The sequence below is a fragment of the Cyclopterus lumpus genome, chromosome 23, assembly GCF_009769545.1.
Source record: "Cyclopterus lumpus isolate fCycLum1 chromosome 23, fCycLum1.pri, whole genome shotgun sequence".
NCBI lineage: Eukaryota > Metazoa > Chordata > Actinopteri > Perciformes > Cyclopteridae > Cyclopterus > Cyclopterus lumpus.
In genome coordinates, this window is record NC_046988.1 from 11,216,850 (window position 1) to 11,232,239 (window position 15,390).

At 43.9% G+C, this 15,390-nt stretch overlaps 1 protein-coding gene across 6 annotated transcripts in view; it reads right to left on the reverse strand.

The window, feature by feature from the left end:
- si:dkey-97m3.1 (fatty acyl-CoA reductase 1) overlaps window positions 1–13,396 on the reverse strand; it is a 40,630-nt gene extending 27,234 nt beyond the window's left edge. For 4 of the 6 annotated variants that reach the window (XM_034526562.1, XM_034526559.1, XM_034526558.1 and 1 more), the window contains exon 1: window positions 13,244–13,396. In XM_034526562.1, coding sequence (XP_034382453.1) covers window positions 13,244–13,252 — 9 coding nt within the window. In that variant the 5' untranslated portion in view covers window positions 13,253–13,396. Of the gene's footprint in view, window positions 1–12,819; window positions 12,949–13,243 lie in introns of all 6 variants that reach the window. The other 2 variants (XM_034526560.1, XM_034526561.1) reach the window with 2 other exon arrangements.
- Window positions 13,397–15,390: the final 1,994 nt, after the last annotated feature.

Consider the following 15,390-nt stretch of genomic DNA (forward strand, 5'->3'; position numbering starts at 1 on the left):
CTGGTTTTATTGGTGCATTCTTATTTGAAGCTCCCCAACACACACACACACGCACCCCCCCTCCCCCCCCCCCCTCTGTTGTGGGACACTGCGACCTTACGTCTCCACTAACTCGGCCCTCCGCAATCAGCACACGATGTACAACCACAATCACGCCATATGTCAATACCCCAATCTTCCATAATGCTCCCAAAGTTTCACCGAGAACACTTGAAGCTTGTTTTGGAGACACGGCTTGACATCCAGCGTTTGTTCATATAATCTCTCTCGCTCCACAAGGTTTCCAGGGGGACTCAGGGTTATCCTTGCATGACGATGGGATTTACATAGCGACAGATCCGAGCCAACATCAGCTGGAGGCCTTGCTGGTAAGCCATAACATTTACACAACAATCTCCAGCCATTTGAAACGCAGTCAAAATCAACAATGGGCTCACACACCTGCTAAGATTACACATTAACTGAAGATAATGTAATAACTCTGTGTCATTCTTTCAATGATTTCTGCCACACTCAATTCTCCGGCAACTTAATTGGATCAATCACGGCTCTAATGGCGTTCGTCTAATGGACTGCGCCGGCTTATTTGGGCCAATTCAATAGCGTAAATCAGGAGCTGCAAGAAACAAGAAGAGGACGACCTTGGATTTTATTGCACTTTATTGCACACCAGTGTTAAAGTGTTAAAAAAAAGTGTTAAAAAAAATAAAATACACATTCAATAATTTACCGACCCCCTCCTCACCACCCTGAAGAAGACTACGCGTGTGACTATTTTTCTTTTACACTCATAGTGTGACTTCAGCTACGTCGGCCAATGCTGCCGTTCGTTCGGGCGCGTCGCCATGACAACGGTGCACCGATACATCACAGGCCTCTTAAAGACAGGACGACAGCTTCCCGTCTCTGGTTGGCGTCATCTTCTTTTTTACTAAACCACTCACAGGAGGGGGGGCACGTCTAGTCCTGTTTAACATTTGCCAACCAGCCACTGAAAAAAAAAAAAGACTGTGGGATGCTTACTTGTCAAATTTTGCACTTGGCAACAATAGCACAACAATTAGCCAAGACTGATGCTCGATCAGCACTTTCAGTGACTCGGTTGTACACAAGATGGTTCCCCCTCCCTCCCCGCCGTCTGCTTCTTTCATTCTCTTTCCTCGACTGAAATTTCCCGGCAAGTCTGCCCCAAAGACAGAAGACGGAAATGAAATCCCCCTGAGCCAAAACGTGGCCCAGATAACAAAAACAGTCGTGTATTTACTTGATTTCCTTCCCTCTGTGCTTGCAATATTGAATTACTGCTCCCGTAAACAGAAATCTGTGTGTGTTTGACTTGAGTCACATGGTGTGCAGTGTGGAAAGAGGCGTCACAGAAAATAAGGCCTGGCTTTTCCAAGCAAAGTCCACGGAGCTTTACATTCACAACGATTCCCACGGATTAGTTCATCTGGATCTGCAGATTTAGCACTCCGTATTGCAGAGGCGGTACAAGACAAAAAGGTCAGTCAAGGTCGTCTGCTGAAGTTCCAGCTTTTGTGCTTCACAGAGAGATTCCCCGTGGACACAAGGACAAGAGCAGGGGGACTGGAAGTCACTCCGGATTACCGCCTGACAATGGAAATGTTCCTGCAGCTGGAGAAGTGTTGGAAAGGACCCGCACACATCTAACCTCAGAGGAATGCAGTAGTGGGTGTGCATAACGCCACTGTCAGCCTCTCGCTCTGCCTGTCAGTTAGGCTGATGATGTCCAGCCACCTGCGGCTCCAAGCCGACATGGGAACCGGAGCTAAGCTGGATACGCTAACGAGTCACACCGAGTCACGCTTATTAACACTAGCTTGTCAACGTGGCATCTGCTTTTGGTTGTGAAACTGAAAATATGGCTGCCGTTTTTAGTCGCCTTAACTAAGGTCCTGTGCAGTTATTCATCATCTTAAAGTTACTGTGAGAAACCTTTAACCGTTTATGAAACAGTCTCACGTGAATACCGACTCCAGATGACATTTCTTTCAGCTCAGACGTCAGCGGCCATGTTGCTGGTCCCGCTGGAGGGAAGGGAGTCCCGGGAGAACCAGAACCAGGACTGAGCGGGGGGAGAGGTTTTCTAAAATCGGACTCTGGTTCTCGGAAACAACAGGAGATGAAAGTTTTGATAATGAAAACGTGACACAAAAGACTAATGGCTGTATTACAGTAACTACATTATTTGTATCTGCATTACGAGCACTTAAACCTTAAGGGACCAGCTTCTCAGGCCATGACGCCATCTCGACAAAGCACCGTGTCACGTCCAAAGTCAGTCGGAGTCAAACATAGAGTTTGGAGATGCTCGAGGCTGAAGAGTTGCGGCTAAGGAAACATGAAATTAGTTGTTTTTTTTCCTGTGTTCCTCCTCAAAGCGTCGCTCGGCGGGAGATCCGCGGCGTTCGTCAGGAGGCCGGTTCCTTCTGCTGCCTCCGGCCTTCCCTCACACAACCCCTCTATTACTGGGTCAACTGAGTGCTGCTGGAGACACAGGCAACCATCAAGCCCCACAGCTGCACGCTGGCCAAGATCATTATAAATGGACAAAAGGCAGACCGAGATGGGTGTGGAGTGGAGGGGATTGTGGGGGGAAAATAGATGGAGCAAAATGCAGTCCGTAATTAAGGCAGCGTTAATCAACTTGAATGCCAGTGCAAAGCAACACAAAGGAGAAGTCAATGCCTTTCACTGAATAACACAATGCCAACATTGTACAACTAATGTACGTTTTTACATCCCGGTGCCAACATGGAGACTTCTGAAAAGACGAGTCCAACTTGTGAACTCGAGCCAGGAGACGGGAAGGTCTCAGGGGCCAAACACGTCTCAGCTCATCCAGGATCCAAGACTCCCAGAATGGAAACCACCATCCAACACTGTTTCTATACACAGGATGCGATGCGTTCAGGGACAGTATTGAGCTGTAGGTCCAAGCTTCGTTTTGGCATGATGATCATCCACAGCGCCTTCCGTTTCAGGAAGGAGCTGTGGATGAGATAAGAGGGGAAATGAACAAGTCCATGGTAAGATAATGACCTGATCATGAGATTAGATTCATAAAACATAGGAGTTCATCATACAAAGCCTTGTTTGCCAGCTCCTGTCAAGCTCTGAGATTTAGCACCAAACATATAACAGTGATTACAGTCAGATGTGCCTTAGTTATCACGGTAAACAACTCTTTGCCTGCAATAAAGGGATCAAGTCTCCCCATGGGAAAAGATATGAACTGCGAAAGACAAATATGCGTTTGATCCCATTTGAATTGTGCCAGAAATGACACACGTGATGTTTTGTCAATTCAAAAGATAACTTTGCAAATCAAGAATAAATGGCTAGTCGTCATAGATTTGTTACAGTGTCATTTAGTTGTTGTATACTTCAACCGTTTTTTTGACAAAATGCAACTTCTTCCAGTACAAACTGGATTAAAAAAACTATACGTTTCTGGCAGATGACTAACGTACATATAATGTCCAAGACAAGTTCCCGTGGTGGTCCATCGGAAAGGGGCGGGGCTTTGCCTCTCATTAGAAACCGGTCACACGCTACACTCCAGAATGATGCATCGCTATGAAACATATTTCCCAGCATCCTCCAGCTCGACTCCCCCGCTCCAATATATGAGGTTATGACATTGGCCCTTTACACAATCCCACGTAATTGCACAGCACTTTTAAGGGCTCTCATCCCAGATTGCATTACGGCAGAAAAAAAACAGCAGATCTTGTCCACTTTATTTTTTTTTCCCCCTCGGCAGCTAAAGGCTAATCTAATTATAATTAATTATATTAGCCGTGGGCTTCGAGGATTTAAGCAGTGTCTCTTTAATTGTATTATTTTTTTTTTTAAACCATGAGCCAGTTTCCAATCTGCCCACGAAGGTTGTTGCTCGGTATCAGATAGAGTCAGTGTGTGTGTGTGTGTGTGTGTGTGTGTGTGTGTGTGTGTGTGTGTGTGTGTGTGAGAGCTTTTGTTTCTGTGTGTTTGCATACTGGTGCATGGTTGCATTGTCTACATGATGTCTGATGGCGGAGGGATTCTGTAATTACACCAGCGCTGTGTGAGTGACAGAGCCTCTCTGTGCTGTGGTGTAACTTTAGGCTCGGCTCAGACGGGCAGTCGTTCTCCTGAGTGCTGCGGCGGGGTCAAGAGGTCATGAACCTGCACTGTGGTCATCACGGTATCAATCCCACGCAGTACTTTCCCTTTTGCTTCTTTTTTACAGAAGTGCAGAACAAACACATGAGAGCTGGATGAGGTTACTTAGGAATAACTCGGAGGTATACAAAGAGAAGGATGATTCATCAATACTAATGCCCAGTATCCTTGATATTAAGTGTCTCATTTTCTCACAGAAAAGCCTGAAAAGGTAGACAATAGCTAAATATGTGGGCATCGTCCAGCTAAGCACTGGGTCCCAGTTAACTTGGATTTCAGTAACAAATCGATAATGTCTACACCTATTGGCAGAAAGCTGGGATAGAAAAAAAGAAGCCTATAATTGTCTCTTTTATGAATGCAGTCCTGCATTAAAAATATTTTTAAAACTCTGCAGCAAATTAAACCATAACTTGGGATTTTAATGTACTTTAACCAATTTTAAAAAGTTAACCATAAGCTAGAGCATGAATAAATTGACAGAATACATTATTTTGATCATTAATTAATCCTTGTTGTGACAAGAACTTGTTGCATGTAGGATTTAAAACCGGTGCGATCTGCAAAGCAACAGACGTAATGTATTTATCGTAATATACAGTGTCATTTCATTAATGCTAATGGTTGCATAATGTGTGGATTTTTTTTTACAGAAACGTAAATCTGCGGCAATACCAGGCCACAATAAGTTTTCTTTGAACCATCAAGACCAAACCATCCTCGATGGACTGGCGGCCTGTCCAGGGTGTCCCCTGCCTTCGCCCTATGTCAGCTGGGATAGGCTCCAGCGCCCCCGCGACCCTAATGAGGATAAGCGGTATTGAAAATGGATGGATGGATGGATGGATGAACCATCAAGACAAGCGGCAGCCATCGTGGAGATGTTTAATATTTCGAGGGGATCACAATAGTTCAATTATATTGATATTGTGATAAGAGACTAGATATCGACTTCTACTTTGGATATCGTAACGTGCCGAAAATGTCTTTTCCTGGGTTTAAAAGCTGCGGTACAGTAAAGCCTTGGATTTGTTTCCTTTTCACCCAGCATGCTCTTGGAGGTGTGGTTTCCAATTCTTGCAGATAACAAAAGAAATACCAGCTGGAACGCTGCAGCCGCAGAGAGCGCAGGGGCCTCCCGTGATCCATTTGGAGCAGCAACCGGCACAGCGGCTGACAAAAGGCCCTCGCTCGTAACAGCCTGCCATGCAGTGATGATGCTTTTTAACCCTTTATCACAGAAACCGCCAACAAACAGGGCAGACTAAACGCCCACAGCTTGACCTGTGGTGCAGTGATGAAAGGCTCTAGTTTACTAAAGAATTAAGTGGACGACAATTAGTTGGATATCAATCGAAACGACGTTTCCATTTCCATTTAATTAGCGCCAAATTGCATTTCCGGGGGAAACTTCCTGGGAAATTGTTCAGAAACAACGAACTCTAAAATAAAGCGTTACCTTTTCGGTGCATTAGTGCACGCGTAGCCGAGGCATCCCGTGTAATTACAGCATGACCAGTTTGAGATAATCCGTTCAAGGTCATTTAAGTTTTGCTAAAACTGACACACACAAGACTATGAGCTTCGGTCTGATGGTGCAGACTGAAGCTCCATAATAAAGGATTTAACAGTTTCTTGCACCCACAATCCGCTGTTGAAACCACAAAAAATCAAGTTATAGAGTATCTAATATGACTATGGAAATCTCTATGGCTGGGAATAAAATATTAAAGACCTTTGTGAATGTAATGAAGACCTCTTCACAGCCTCTCTGCTTCATTTTGGAAACTGAACTCAATGCTTTTTAAGACTTTTCAAGGCCCGCAGACACCTTTAATATGGACTTGGGGCTCTGTAAAGGTTTTTCATGGTTCTGTTGTGGATCAGGTATCAGGTTTAGACCTCGTATCCGACATGCATTTGAGATAGATGCGCCATTACATGATACGTCCGTAATATCAGGGAAATAAGATTGTGGTCAATATTCTACAAACACAGCCAGTTTAGGGGTGAAGGATTGCTCAATAATAGAGCACATGCCATAGTCATATGGATGAGTGTAAAACTAAAGCCCCTCTGGTTCAATATAACTCCTTGTAATCCACGATTTAGGGGTCCGTGCTTTTGAACAACATCCAGCTCGCTTGCATAGGAACCAATATCTGTGACCAAGTCATTTAATCCGGTATCCGGTAGCAAAGATAGATTACAAGCAGCACTAAGAGGAAAGTGCCACTTCACAGGACCATTACTCGACAGCTTCACCTCGTGCCGCTGCCAGCCAGGTTCATAATTAATGACACGGGAGCTCTGGCGTCAGTCGGTGAGCTGTTTGAGTATCTCATCCTTCCATCCAGTATGCAGATTAGAGCCGCAGGTGGAAAACACAAGAGGCTACGAACATCCACGGATTATTTATGATTTCACGCTTCTAGTGGACGGATTAGGATACAGGAACACAACAGGATTTAAAAAACCCTCGACACACTATCGTGATCTTTTCATGGATGTTGGTGAAAGTGACACAAGGAAACACACACACACACACACACACACAGATCAGGCAAGTAGAGCCGTATCTGAGATGAACAAACTTCTCTCTAGACAAGATGACCGACCTTTAAAATCATGCAGAGTGGTGCTGCTGCCAATATATATGAAGTGTGTGTGTGTGTTTCGGGGAAAAGAGGATGCAATCAGCTTTGGCTCTCTGCTGGGTACAAGGCTAGGCGGAGAGATTAAAAAGGAAGGCTGCTCTCTTCCTGGGATTGGAGTGAGGATGTGGTTTGGGGCCACTTAGAGCCGAAACTGAGGTAAAATAATAACTTTTTAATGGATCAAGATGCCCTTATGGTTCATTTAAACAGGTGGTGAACATGATTACTTTGGAAATAGCAATAAGGGAGGGGGGGCGACTAGAAGAGTCTCATCATCGCACAGGCGAGTCATTTATAATGCTGCTACTAATGACTGCTTTCCACACTGATAACATATTCCTATCAATGTTCAGTCTATAAAAAGTCCCAAAATACTGTTCCCAAAGCCTTTTAATGGCTTATTTTGTCTAAAATGTACAAAAATTTACAAGAATCAAATAAATTGTTGCGCCATTTGAGATGCTGAATTGTGAGAATGTTTAATACTTTACTCTTTTAACAGATCATTTAAAAATGGTTATGAATGAATTTGCTGACAATTAAATGATCAATTATTAACATTTATTGAAGTTGCTTCCTTTGACTTAACGGCTTAAAACCCAAAGATATTAAAATGACACGTTTAAGAAGCTGAAGCCAGGAAATAGTATTTGTGACTTGATGAATGACTTAAAGCTGTTCTTATAATTACATTAAATTTAAATATAAATGATAAACTGTATACAGTTTAGCGAGTGAGCATTTCGCAGCTAAAGACATTTTTCTCGAGCGTTGGTGGAGACCAAACCTGAGCTAAAAGTGAGGTGAGCAGCAATGGATCAAGACCGGAAACAAGACTTCAAACGAAGGCTTTTGTTGCTTCACGTCTGCTGGATGCGTAAATAACTCGTTAGTCACACAAGCTTTTGTTTTAATACGACTCTATAATAAAAGAAAATTAATTGGCTTTGACCTTCAGGGTAAATACATCAGTAGCTAAAGGACTTTAGTAAATGCCAGATAAAACCAGGCTATTTACTGCCTTTGATCCACCTTCACCAAAAGGCCTCACGGTTCAGCCTGGGAGTGGCTCCCTTTATCTCCTCTGTATCTGTATGTGTGTGGAGGACGCGATCACAATAAGCTCCTGCCCTGTAAGAGAGGACTTACCCTGCTGGCTATTCATGAGAAAAAAGAGAGAAGCTATGCGTAGCCTTGGCTGCCGGCCATACTGACGATGCATCGGAGGGCCGGGCGTTCATCCAAAAGGTCCCAGACACCGACAGCCAGGTTGGGCCACCCTGCCACAAACACCACTAATGGGGTCCAAGACAAGCACCACTCCCAATTAGTTACTTTAAAAAGACAAAAACTTGAGTTGTGGCTTAAAGGACAAACAGTATTGATTGAATTTGAGAAAAGAAAGGTCAACATTTTTCTTAAAGCAACTAAGCATGATAGCTTCAAGCATTGAACTTCAGCCAGTTGTATCCTCCTATGATGGAGAACATTGTACATCGTTTTGGGAGGTGAACCAAGGACCAAAGGTCTTTCCAACAGTTAAGAATTCTGACATTTGTCTTCATTCTTGGTAACAGCGAGAGCAACTTTAATTGCCACAAAGTACAGCTATAACAAGGTCAATGATTAAGAGAATATATTATAAGGTAATACATGTGCACTGTGACCTTATCAGCAAATATGTTCATCATCTTACCATCTTTCATGTCAACTTTTAAGCATGAATGCCAAACTCTCTGGCTTTTTTTTTTGTCTTTTTGTCAAAGCAAATTAAACATTTGCGTTGCCGTTCAGACAAAACAAACAATAATGACATCATGTTAGACTTTTGGGAAATGTGATGAGCATCTTCATTGATTAGTGAAAATAATCATTAGTTGAAGCAATGCTTTAAAACAGAAAATGTACTTACCGGTAATTTTATTTAGAAAGACCAACAACACAAATGTGAGGGCTCCATGCATCATTGGACAGACAATATAGAGAAGGTTTTTTTAATCTTAACTGCCCATTAGATCAACTCTTTTCTCTCCTTAACTTACACCCACTAGTCTACAGATTGGAGGAATCCATTTTTATGTTTATATCCAACGTAAATATCCTGTTTCAACAACAAAAACAACAACAAAGCAAAGATATCATTTCATGGAGCCTTTAATATCCAAAAGAATGAGGGACGCCTGCAGAGTCCATCATGAACCACTTTCTATGTCATGAGAGTTATATGAATCAAAGAGTGTTAACATGGCGTTTAAATACATGTCTGTTTAGTCACATGACGCAATGGCGATTGAGCCAATGGCCCAATGATGAAAGTATTGCAATATCTATATATTTGCTGCATTACAAAGTAGATAATATTCCATTAAATAAATGCTGTGTTACAGTTTTTCTCCATTGCATACACATGGAGAAATATGAAAATAAGAGCACAATTCTATAAAACAACATGTTAGTATGAGATTTCGGATGCAGCCAAAGACTCCAGACTGATAACATCCAAGCACAATTTGTTTGTTTTCACACAAACTGAAATTCAACCGATATCCTTTGGGTTGCCACTTCCATGGCGCGTAATCAAGCCATTTCCACCTCTCACCTGGTGGATCGCTGCTCTAATACAAGTAAACCCTCAAGTATCCAAGTTTGTGTAAAACGGTGTGGATCAATTCCTTTGAATAAAATGTGTATCAGAGCCCTGAACCACCTGCAGTATCGTGTTTCTGACGTGACGCTAGAACACCCTCAACAACATTCACCGTTTGTCAAGAAAGTGATGTCGCAACAACCGCCGGCTCACCGCAGTGTGAAACATTCACTTAATGTTGCAGTAATAGTCCCTCCCTTCACAAAGGTTATTGAACATGCAAGGTCAAACTAAGGTAGCAGGTGATAATAGAGTACCCCAATGTCTTCTAGTGGTCTTGAGCTCGGTGCGATGGTCAATGGCTCCATTAAACAACGACAGAGAGCCTCTGAATCCTCTCCATTTCCCTCCAATGACGAGCTGTTAGTGGAGCACCCTTTTCCATGTGGCGTTCAATGTCATTCAACCCATTGGGGTAAACCCGCTCTGGTCATTAACATCCAGGAGGGACCACAGGAACCACAGATGGAGAATGTCGCAAGGCGACCGATGACAATTTACAAGATCTGCTTGAGCCTCCAACTTCACTAACCAGTGTTTTCTCTTTTTCACATTGTAGCACGTTTACAACTATAAAATAGTTAATAAAAAACAATAAAATAAACTATACAGTTTATTTTACATCGCAGCAAAAGTTTTTTTTTTAGGTTTTGGACATTTGCATTCACCATCTACCACTTTCAAGTCATATTCATACGGCGGGGAAACCAAAGAGAACTTTTCCTACAAAGATTAGGTAATATCTCATTACTTTGATCCATAGTTGTGGCTATACAATGTCAGACAACAGTTGTAAATTAACATTCCAATCTTCCAAAGGTGTTGCGTTAAAGGTCCTTGATTTATCTGATCAACAGTCCAAAACCAATTTACAGAAAAGCAGCTGAAACCCGAAAGGAAATGTACACAATCATCAGCATCAGTTTTAAATGAGGAACCTTTGGCTATAAATCATGATTAGCGGTTGGAAAACGTCTGGATCTTGAGTGTAAAATATCGACCAAAGAATAAGTAAACAGGATTTAAAACCCCGAAGGATCACAAAGCGTCGAGGTTTGATACAGAGTCATGAACGGAAAGAAAACTGCTGCCTGGAACAGCAAGAAAAACACGTTCTCAAACTGTAACACTCGGTTGTGACAAGGTGTTGCTGCATGACGACCTCCAGTCACGAAGCTGAAACATGCTCGTCTGACCCTTTAAGATCAAACAGTGTCCTCTATGAAAGGACCGACCTCAGGTTGAGCCACACTCTGCCTCCCTCTCTTGGCCCCCGTTCTCCTGCTCATTCATCCTCGCCATCCTCGGCCTTTTGCACCCAATGCTGATTCAAACCAACCTTGACCTACCGTGAGAATCATGACCCCGCTCCTTCGTTACCGCAGGCTCTGAGGAACACAGCCGACAGCTAAACTGTGTGCTACTTTTAGCCGATTTAGCTTTCATACCTTTTATGTTTAAAAAAAATCCAAATAATAATTATTCAACACCTGTGTTTTTCTCTTGAATTGCAACATTTATAATGCATGCACCAGAGCCACGGAGCTCCGAGGCACCGATTTGCTCTGTTCACAAGGTAAACACAGACACAGCCGTCCTGTTGCGGCGCTACGAGCGCGTTTCGCTGCTCCGCACGTGCAACTTGCAGTGTTGTTCATCACGTTGCTGGCACCGAGTGGAAATGTCAAAAGCAAGTGGACGTGGATAATGTGTTCGAGAAACGCTTTGGGCATATACGACAGAGACAGCTGCAAAGCTCCCACCAGCCTATTATCTAACGTTAGCATGCAACAATATGATTTAATGTTATTAAAACCACCGAAAACAAACATGCAAACACTTCCAGGTTTGAGGACTGATTCCTGCAGAGCTGCTTAGACAACAGTCTACAACTGCTTTTCTAGGGATGTGAGCTTTTAGCTGAGCTGTGACACCATAAGGCCTCCAAAGTCTCTGTGACATTTAGGGTTAAATGTCACAGAGACTTTTTTAAAGCCGGTGACATTTCCCCTCAGTTGATCTTCGAGGAACTCGGTCGTATGAGCGAACGTCTCCTGACAACGCCGACTGTTACCTGTGTGATTTATGGTCGTGCATCACATCCCGATCGGTGGTTGTTTATCTGCTCAGGGAAAGAACACTGCAACCCCCCCCCCTTTCAGTTGTAAATTATGTAAAACAGGGAGGAACAGTAACTGCTATCAGTTTCATACTTTTGCTTGCAACAATTAATCAAATAACGACAATCGGCTCATTGATGAATCGACTACTCCTTTTAAGTTCAAGCCAAACTTGAAGGGATGAACATGAACTAGACAGAAAACAGTTTGATATCTTTGAAGGTGAAAATCATATTTGATGGAAAGCACACTGCATTCCCCCCCAGAACCACATCCTGAACATCACACCTTCTCTCAAACTGTGAGCAACAAGTGGACGCGGCGATGCGAGGAAGAAAACATCCCATCATGCCTTTGGCACTCACTCCCTGAGCCGTACGAAGTCGGGTCCAGAATAAAAAGGCTCTCTGGCAGCATGTGATCGTTCTTAGAGCGGCTATAAATACAGAACACACACACACACACACACACACACACACACGCACACACACACACACAAACATGTGTGCACATATCACCTCACAAAATATAGGTCACCCTGTCATGATAATTAGAGCTCTACATTTACGATCCTGGTTTAGAAATTATCTCGAGACACTTATAGCTGAGGTGGTGACAGGGTTATGGTGGCACATCAAAACACCTGAGGAGGAGGAGGAGGAGGAGTCACAGTCATCTCAATATGATGGACTGATGCTTCCGGTTAGTGGAACTATAGTTTTATAACTTGACAGTTGGCAGTTTTACTTCATCTGAGATCAATCTGACGGACGATATCGACTTGCTGTGTGTGAGTTACTTGTGTTTGTGTCTCAGGTTTTGTGGAGATCTTCGATCCGATTTACAGCTCTACAGTTAGTTGATTGATGGACGATCAATCGGCTGATTGTGATGGTTTTGCTCGCTTTTTATGCCAATACAAAACAAATGTCAGCATTTGGTGCTTTTCAAGCATTTGACAGACAAAATAATCGGTAGTTTCTCTCCTCAGCAGCGAGTTGGCGGAGATTCCTGGAGCTACTAAAATGCCACAGGAATAGTTCTAAAAGGACATGACACACTTGCACTGTGACCTAAAAAGGAGTTGGTCTCACATGAAGTCTGACAAAAGCAAAGATCATGACAATGCACCAAAAGGAGTGGGAGCCATAGAACAGAGGTTATCTTCCCCAATCAAAAAGGTAAAAATAGAAATAGCCAGACTTACAGGACTGACTGCTCTGACGGGACAGCATTCAGTTTCAGGTCCTTTTGTTCAGAAATGCTTCAGGCTCACATCTCCTCTGGTCTGCACACACGCACGTGCACGAGAGTCAGCTGGGCTTTCTCTGTGAGACTGCTGAGCAAACCTGCATCAGCCTCCACATGGCGCGCGCGCACACGCACACACACACGCACTCAAATAAAACCAATAAAACACACTGTGAATGTGCCAACCGGTGGGAGCTCGCAGACCTCCGCCCCGGCGCGTGGATGCTCACTCCGGGGGCTCCGACCACACAGCCGACAAACCCCCGGTGGTAGATGCTCCGGCGTGCCACGACACATCTCTGCTTCCCCAAATCCAAATCCCCCCCCTCCCCCCCCTAACCACTTTCATATGGAAACCAGAGAAACAAAACCCTCCTTACCGTAGACATGGGGTGGTGCGGGTGGCTCTCCTCTTGCGGCTGTCAGAGACGCTTGTGCGGGGCGGCAGCTGCGGACTCTCTGCCTCCTCCCACCGGCCGCCTCTGGGCTCTGGCTGACTGCTGAAGTACTTCCACGGCTCCGCCGACTGCCTGTCTGACTCTCTGACTGTCTGCGGACTCCAGGGCGCGTCGCCCCGCCCGGTGCGTCGCCCCGCCCGGTGGCCCACCCCTCCCCTCCCCTCTCCTCCCTGCCGGTGCTCGCGGTTCCGAGCGTCACGACAAATTTCATTCAAAAAAATCGAGGAAGTTATACGCGGCGGAGTCGTTGGGAACGCATTTAATGGGAATATATCTCTCTCTAAATCATCAAGATATATGCCAAAAACACACATATACATACATATTATTACACTGGAATATAACGTGTGAATATTTTACACCGTGTGGCTTTAACTTTAAAAACTAGAGGACTTAGTTTATCCTGCACTTTACATGGTGGAAAGTGAGATGATGGTGGGGGAGCAATATTATGAATCAAATTTAACCCAATTCATAATTCATAAAGCAAAACCTCAGAGAATAGAGACACTATTATTGTGCCATCTCTCCATGGGGGGTTATTCGATATACTTTCTATGCATAGGCCTTCTATAGCTTGTGAATAAACTCACTGAACATGTGCTGTGACCCGACACCCTCCCAATGTCACAATCAGGTGGAAACCAAATTAATTTGACATTTCCCCATGCTCGCCCACTGATATGATGAACTGTATGTGACTCTAAAGTATTAGAAACAATACACGACTTATCCCATTAAATGCTGTGAAAGTATGAACGCAGGGTCCACAACACACCTTCCGGGACCGGTTGCGTTGCTCGGAATCTGCTCCAACAGGAACTGCTCTCGCAGCGGAACCGGACAACCCTCATTCTCTGCTGCGGATGGTTGTGCAACAGTTCCTTTTGTGGTCCTTTAACTACGTTTGTTTACCTCGCAGGCGCACGTGCAGCCACCCCACCAAACAGGATCCAGGTTGAATTATTTGGCAGAATGAGTGGAATGTTCTCCCCTTAAAAAGCCATGGCGGAAACCACGTTTATGCATTAAATAATGTAACAGTGGGGGCTGGATTATAATTGGGGGTCCGGCGTTACTGAGCATGAAATGGACTTTCATTGATTATTTGTTCGTCTTCTCCTGCATCTCATAAAAATCGGGCATCTATCCATCTATCCATCTATCCATCCATCCATCTATCCATCTATCCATCCATTTATCCATCTATCCATCCATCCATCCATCCATCCATCCATCGAGAGCCAGGGCTTGAGCCTCACGGGGTAAACTGTCATTTGTGCAACTCAGATTAGGCTAACAGTTTTCCAACTTTCCCGTAACACCCTGCGCGTCGCGCGTGTACGTCAACGTGACGTGGGCACAACAGTGTTTTATTTGAGGGCCAATTGATAGAACGAGTGAGAGGTTGGTTGTCGAAGTGTCTGCAGGAGGTCTGTTAAGGTGCACGTGAGCTCGTCTTCCCACCCGATGGAGACTGGGAGTGAACTTAAGATACAGAATATGTATTTCATATGTTGTTGTAATGCAACAGGATGCACGTGTGAAACCCACAACTGGAGGAAGCGCGCGCCAGAGGGTTTACAACTTCCCAAAGCAGATGGGAGACCATGCAAATGTCTTCCTGAGACACAAGAGATGCATCATTAACACAGTCATAATATACTGTGTATGCATTATTGAAACATCACACCGGCTGATAAAACCCCGGATAGCATTGTATAAGACGAAATGTCTGGCTAATAACTTCATGTACGTTCAACCGTTATGAAACCAAAAGGGAAGGATATAGAGGCCTGGTCTATGCTGACCTCTAGTGGAGGTTTGGAGAATGTGCACACAAAGTATGAAACTATTGGAGTTTCTCCTCAACACGCCACAGAAACTATTAGTAGTTTAATTTTGTACATTTAAAAATATACATATATTGTTTTAACGTTTTAAATACCTCCTTAAAATAAAATCATTAAGGCCTTTTCCTTTAAAAAAGAAAATAATCTTCTGTATTTCACCTGGTTTACCAGATGCCCCCACGTGGCCAAATAGTGACACTACACAAGTACACACAT